Consider the following 7,238-nt stretch of genomic DNA (forward strand, 5'->3'; position numbering starts at 1 on the left):
GCTCTGCCTGAGTCCAAAGTTTCTGCTCTTTGCCAGATGCACTGCCTTCTGGCTTCTGGCTCCATTCCGATGAGGAAGTTAGTGGACCTGTTTCTTCCTCCTCTGTCTAGGAGCACATGCTGGCTAACGAGACCCTGTTGATTCCAGAGTTCAGGACAGAGGGAGAACAGAGCTAAAGTCTTCCGAATTGGAACCATGAAATGCTTAGGGCTCTGGCAAACTGAGCTCTCTATAAATACTGACAACTACCAGTCTGGGGCTGGAGAACTTAGGTGAATCAATACTTCACTTTTTCCGCAGAGAAATTTTCCAAGAGTCTGACTTCAGGGGACAATTATGTTCCCATAAGAGGCTAAATGTGGCTTGAGGAGTAAATATGAAGTCAGTTATGCCTCAGTCTTCGCTGTCATCTTTCCTTTTCTGCACTTGCTCATTCAAAAAATGTTTATTGGTACCTATCAAGTGTTAAGAAATCCTGTGCTTGGTGCTAGGGACACAGTAAGAAACAGCCCAGACCCTGCTCTCAAGGAGCTCCTGGCCTTGTAGGACAGTTATAAAACAAGGCTGTAAGTAACATAAGGGCAGAGGCCTGGTCTGTCTTGTTCATCATTGTATTGCTAGGGCTTTCCTCTGGGTTTAGTGCTGAGTAGGTGCTCCAGATGGTTCCTGACCCAAAGGAGCTCATAGTCTAGAGGGAACAACAAACAAGAAGAAGCAGTTACCATAAAGAGGAATAAGTGGGTGAAGAAGAGGGTCCTATGACAGCCCAGAGAAGGTTGTTAGGGAGATCAGAGAAGGTTCTGAAAGGAAACGACTTCTAGGCTGATGGCCCTGAAGAAGGTAGCCAAGCATGGCTCACTACAGTGGGGAATGTGCAGGTTCAGGAAACAGCCTGTGCCAAGCCTGGAGGTGAGAGAACATGACCCTTTAGGGGAACTCAAACTAGTTTGGTGTAGCTGGAACATAGAGTGGCAAAAAATTAGGCAGGAGTCCTAAGTTGGAGGAGGTTTTGGAGAAGCCAACTGCAGGAAGGGCTTAGCACAGTAAGGCTGGCCACTGGGCCCCAGACTCCAGCATCTCAGATCCGAGAACTGGGTCCCCATCCTCTACCTTGATCACCATGACCCAGCACTCAGTACTCTAGTTTCTCCAAAGCTAAGTTCTTCATTGCCCTCTCCTGCCAATAACAGAAAAAAAAAAAAATCCCTTATTGGTTTTAATTTGTTTTAAAGATCTTCTCACACACTCTCATCTATTTCAACAGATTGAACACTGATTCATTATTCAAGCAGTAAAAGCACCAAAAAGCAACAGAAACTGGCTTTAAAAAGAACAAGAGTGAATTGAAAATTGCGACCTTTCCTCCTTAATATAGTAAGGTAAAGTAGCACTACTTTAATTTACTGAAAGCTTTTATTTAATCACAAATAACAGCAGCCTAACTTGCTTTTGTGGGATAATTATATTTTTAAACATAATTTCTCCTTTTTCCCTTTAAACTTAATTTCCACTTATTCATAAATTAGGCAAAACCATAATGGTTTCTTTAGCCCTAAGAGACTGAGTTACTTCATTGTTAGATTTCATTTTCTCTGTAATCAGGGTCTGTTCCTTAGCTAGGTGGGAAACGCCATTTAACTTGAGAAACATAAAGCACATGCCTTCTAGTCTAGCATAACCACATACCATGAACTCTGCTGCAACCTCTTTCTTTTGATTGCTTCTTCCTGGCCTCCAAACATGTACTTCTTCAGTACCCCTCAACTCTGGGACCCCCTCTAGTCCAGGATCCATTTTCCATCTGCTTTCAACAACTTAACTTTCACAAAGAAAGGTCTATTTTCACCCTGTTTCCTCACCTCTCCTTGGCCACCAAATCTGCTATCAACAGTGGCCCCCAAGGTCTTGGTCCTTATTCTCCTGAACTACTCTGGGCCTTTGACCCTGTGAGTCTCCCCTTCTCAGGACACAGTATCACCTGCTTCTGATCCCTTTCTCTGTTTCTTCCAGAGCAGCTGCACAAGGCTCATTCCTCCACACTGTTCATCCTTCTGCACACTACCTTCTTCAGCAATCTAATCTATCCTTGGTCTTTTCCTCACTCAGGATGGCTCCCAGATCTCTCCCTCCCGCCCAGACCTCTACTGAGCTTCAGACCTTCCTTTCTTCCTGTCTGGTGGGCAGTTTCACCTACATTATTTATACCACCATGTCCAGAACCTACCCTTCTCACCTTCCAACCAAGGATGCCTTCTCCTCTCCTTTCTGTTATTGTTAATCTGTTCATCAGTCCTGGTGAGTCAAGGTGGGAATCAATGTTATTTTTTCCTTCAAACTGGCTTTTATTTCTCAACTTTGTCTACAACCCAACATAGTTGGGTTCCTAGGCTGGGAAGCAATCCAAGGATCCTAGTCCGAGCTCTTCTCTGACTTTCTGAATGACTTTGGACAAGTCAGTGGAACTTTCTGAAACCTGTTGCCTCTCACATAATAGGAAAGCTACCACTTATTCAAAGCTTACTATGGGCCAAGTACTGTAATCAGGGTTTTCTAGACATCATCTCACAAATCTTGTCAGGTAGGTTCTATATAATTTTTCTGTTTCAGAGAAAAAGGAAAGTAACATTCAGAAAGACTAACATATGCATGATGGAGAGCCGGTTACTGGCAGGGGCTGCGCTGGAACCAGCACTGTCATTCGAAATCCAGAATCCGTTTTTTCCATTACACCGTAAGACGCGCTCTTCCCACGCCCTAGACCTAGACTACGCCCTGCGAAGGCAGCCGGCAGCCTTCTTCGGGGAATGTTTGTTCACCGGTACACGTAGGGACCTCCCGACATTCAAGGACACGCTACCCAGCCGGAAGCCACGCGCCCAAGCCGGGCGGAGGACGCCGGACTTCCTCCTCCGGCGACACTGCCCTCCCAGCGGGTAGCTCCGCCCCCTTCTCCTGGGAGCGAGGCGGGGCCCGATGATTGGCCGCGCGGCGGCCGCGGGCTGACGTGGCGGGGTGGATGTGTGGGCCCGCTGGGCTGCCGACTCAACTGACCTGAGGCAGTGGCGGCTGGACCCAGGCGGGCCGAGGGGTGCAGGAGCACGAGCGGCCGCGATGCCGCTGGAGCTGGAGCTGTGTCCCGGGCGCTGGGTGGGCGGACAGCACCCGTGCTTTATCATTGCCGAGATCGGCCAGAACCACCAAGGCGACCTGGACGTGGCCAAGCGTATGATCCGCGTGGCCAAGGTGAGGGGAGCGCTGCGGGACTCAGGGGTGCCGGCAGGGGCGGGGCCTGGGAAAGGCCAGCCTGCAAGCGGGGCTCCAGGAAGGGGCGGAGCCACCGAGAGCTGGGACCACCGTCCTCTGCCTCTTGGATTGGGCATGGTGTCCACTTTGCCAAGTCCATATCTCAGTCTTTTGAATTCTCTTCTTCATTCCTTTTCCACCTTGACTTGTCTGCATTATTGCAATTGCTTCCCCACCTGACCTCGCTCTCCCCCTCTTGGCGGATTTCATCAGTCCATACCCCTGCCTGACACCTTCGGTGGCTCTCCACTGCCTGTGGGTAGAATCGGAAACTTTTCCCAAGGTATTCAAAAAGAATCAGGAGGCTTTGGCTAGAAATAAATAACAAAGATTTATTCAAGGATTTTAGAGTTTGGAAACAGAATTAGGTAAAAATTCCGAAGAAAATAGTAGAGTTCTTAAACTAAAGTCACATCCTTGAGAATAATCAGTCCTGGCATTTTTAACGCTTGGATTGGTCCAGGACACTTATCAGTTAGATGTCAGGCAGTCTGGTTGATGGATGCTAGGAAGCCTGGACATATCCTAGGTCATTTAGGGAATAGTCTGAGAGTTATCTGTAGGTTTGATGTATGTCTGGGCAATGACACAACAAACTGTTGTCTTTAGGTGTTTACGCAAGACTGGAAAGTTCAAAAATTTAAATTCTCAGGCAAGTTAGGAAAAAGAATAATTTTCTTCACTCCTCAACCTTCATAATGTTTGTAATTTAGCAGCTTGGATAAAATGACTCCATTTTATTTTTCTGTATGTTCACTCTTTCCTCACCTTTCACATAGTCTTCAAGACCTTGATGACCTGGCCCCTTCCCACCTATCGTTTTTCGTCTCTGACATTGAAGATGAATTTTTGGAAGTTCCGGAAGTTCCTGGAAGTTCCTGTGGTCTCTCTTGCCTGCCATTCCTTGTGTTTGGAATGTGAGATGGTTAATATGCCAGGACTCCGAGTTCAAATCCTGACTCTATCACTTACCAGCTGTGTGAATGTGGGCTAGTTACTTAATCTCTGTGAGCCTCAGTGCCTCATTTGAAAACCAGGCTTCATAAGTACTTGCTTAAGAGTCGTAAGGATCAAATGAGATAACTTACATAAAGCTTATAGCACAGTGCTTGGCACATAAGATTTGCAATACAGTCATGCTCCACATAACGAAGTTTAGGTCAAGGATGGACTGCAGATACACTGTGGTCCCATAAGATTATGATGGAGCTGAAAATTACTATTGCCTGGTGACGTTGTAGCCATCCTAATGTCATAGTGCAATGCATTACTTGTGTTTGTGGTGATGCTTGTATAAACAAACCTATTGAGCTGCCAGTTATATAAAAGTACAGTTGACCCTTGAACAACACATGGATTAGGGAGCGCCCTCCTTGCAGTTGAAAATCTGCACATAACTTTTGACTTCCTAAAAACTTAAGTCGACTCTCAGTAGCCACAGGGGATTGGTTCCAGGACCCCCTGTTGATACCAAAATGCTGGTGTTCAGGTCCCTTATTTAAAATGGAAGAACAATGCATACAGCTGCCTCTCTGCACCTGTGGATTGGTTCTGTCCACAGATGTGGATAGGGATATGGAAGACTTTATATTTATTGAAAAGATCCACATATAAGTAGACTTTTGTGGTTTAAACCCATGTTGTTCAACAGTCAGCTGTATAGCACATGTGATTATGTACAGTACATAATAATAATTATGTTACTGGTTTTTATATTTATTATACTGTACTTATTATTATTGTAGAGTGTACTCTGTTCTTGTTTTTTAAAAATTTGCTGTAAAACAGTATACTGTTATACCAGCAGCAGCTTCATCTCTTATTTTGTCTCTTGGTTGCATTGTTTTCTCTTGTGCTTGATTTTGTTCAATTTATTTTATTATAATGATATATAAGTTTATTATAAGCAGAGATTTGCTAATTGAATATACTTTTAACTTTCAAATTTTGATGCAATTGGAGCATCACACCTTGGCTCATCCTGGAGTTCTACTGCTTGTTTTCTGTCAGTAGAGATGCAGCAAAACCTTGGACAAAGAAATCATCAACGTTATAGTAAAACAGATAAGGAAATCTCTTATTTTTAGGAAAGAAGCTGAGAAAAGAAGAGGAACTTGTTCTGCACACTGCTGTCGTGTGGAATGTAGTAGGATTTTATTTGACCTCTTGTCTTTAGTAGTATCTACTACTTCACTTTTTTCTTCCTGTAAAGGGAAGGTTTGCCCAGATGCAGGCAAGCCATTTAACTTCTTGAGATAGAGGTGAAAAGCAAAGGGAGCCTAAAGGACACTCTGAAGACCTCATTAGCCTGCTGGAGACCTGGGTGTAGCAGGGATCCAGGTTGCAGCCCTGGGCCAGGACACACTTGGTCTGCATCCTGTAGGAAAGCAGTCTGACTGGCTCTGCTGGAGACTTGTGCAACTTTGGTCACTCTGGGCCTTGGGATCTTCATCTAGACAATGAGAACTGTGTTGCCCAACGTCACTTTCATTTCTAAAGTTCTTTGAACTTCTTTCCAGTTTCATGTCCTGACTGTGCCATCTTGTGATTTTTCCAGGATTGGGAACATCACTCTTAGCACAGACATTTTTGGAGCCAAGATTTTGAACAGCATGAATACCTCTGTGTCTACAGAAATGTCAGTAAGCTGAGACTTTAGAGAGTTTTCTTAATCTTTCTATTGAGTGGTTTTTTAAAAATAATTTTGAGAGATCAGAAGCTGACTGGCAATATAATTATAGCTTTTATAGCCAGACAATCCAGCTTTTATATTATAGCTTCCGTTCAGTAAGGCTAAGGCATTTCTAAGTTTTATTTCCTTGCTTTTTGCCCAGAACCTCTTCTTCAAACAGGATGTCATACAGAAAAGCACAAATGCAAAACGGCTAAAAGCAGAGTTGTTCCTTTGTTTCCCGCCTCCAAAAGGGGCTCCTCAGAACAGTTATAGGTCCTGGAGCTAGCCCAAAGCAGCTATTTGTATAAATGGAGAAACTCGGGAGTCCAGAGACAGGAAGTGATTTATCTAAGAGTTAGGGTCAGATTCTGATTATTTTTCTGCTAAATTTTGTTTTGGTGCTCATTTTACTACCCTCCACTGAGTTACACAACTTGATATCTTCCTTAACTGTTTGATTAATTTTTAAAAATATTACAATGCAATGCAAAGCCCAAAAAAGGCCCCTGCCTTTTTTTTTTTTCCTCCCTATTTTAAGGGGGGAAGGGGAGGAAGTTCCATCCTTGACCTTTCTTCCTTTAAGACTTTTTGCATCTCCTGTTCCTCTTCTTTAGGGGTTCTTACCAACCTCTGTAAATCAGCATTGTTTTTATAGATAATAATGTCATAGCAGTTGCCCCAACATTTCTCTTCTCTTTGAGAATCCACGATGGGTCATTGGAAAAAGCCCTAATGTGTGTTGCAGGAGTGTGGAGCTGATTGTGCCAAGTTCCAGAAGAGTGAGCTGGAGTACAAGTTTAATCGGAAAGCCTTGGAGAGGCCGTATGCTTCGAAGCATTCCTGGGGTAAGACGTATGGGGAACACAAGCGCCACCTGGAATTCAGCCATGCGCAGTACAAGGAGCTGCAGAGGTATGCTGAGGAGGTTGGCATCTTCTTCACTGCCTCTGGCATGGATGAGGTGAGCCCTCTGCCACTATGTCATTTGTCACTTTAACAGACTCAGAGCATAGCAGGTGGCCTGGTGGCTTTTGGCTTAGAGCCAGCACCGCAGCCCTTGCTCACTTTAGACTTTTTTGTGCTTTCTGAATCTGGAGCTCCCCATAGTGTTAACCAGATAAACACCCAACTAAACGGGAGGCCGGAGGGGGAAGAGTACCATAGTTTTCAAAACAAGTTGTCTCTGGGAGCAGGGGGCAGCCACACTGGAATCTCAGAGTCCCTCAAGCTTGTGGGAAACTCCTGCCAGGCCAGTTTCCCC

The 7,238-nt window shown here is 44.8% G+C and overlaps 1 protein-coding gene across 1 annotated transcript in view; it reads left to right on the plus strand.

Annotated features, from left to right (window-relative positions):
* The first annotated feature begins 2,985 nt into the window (after positions 1-2,985).
* The window catches only part of NANS (N-acetylneuraminate synthase), a 20,933-nt gene continuing 16,680 nt past the window's right edge, over positions 2,986-7,238 (plus strand). Inside the window, exons 1-2 of the mRNA XM_011366244.2 lie at positions 2,986-3,243; positions 6,723-6,938. Coding sequence (XP_011364546.1) covers positions 3,112-3,243; positions 6,723-6,938 — 348 coding nt within the window. The 5' untranslated portion in view covers positions 2,986-3,111. The remainder of the gene's footprint in view (positions 3,244-6,722; positions 6,939-7,238) is intronic.

The sequence above is a fragment of the Pteropus vampyrus genome, unplaced genomic scaffold (genome assembly GCF_000151845.1).
Source record: "Pteropus vampyrus isolate Shadow unplaced genomic scaffold, Pvam_2.0 Scaffold123, whole genome shotgun sequence".
Lineage (NCBI taxonomy): Eukaryota > Metazoa > Chordata > Mammalia > Chiroptera > Pteropodidae > Pteropus > Pteropus vampyrus.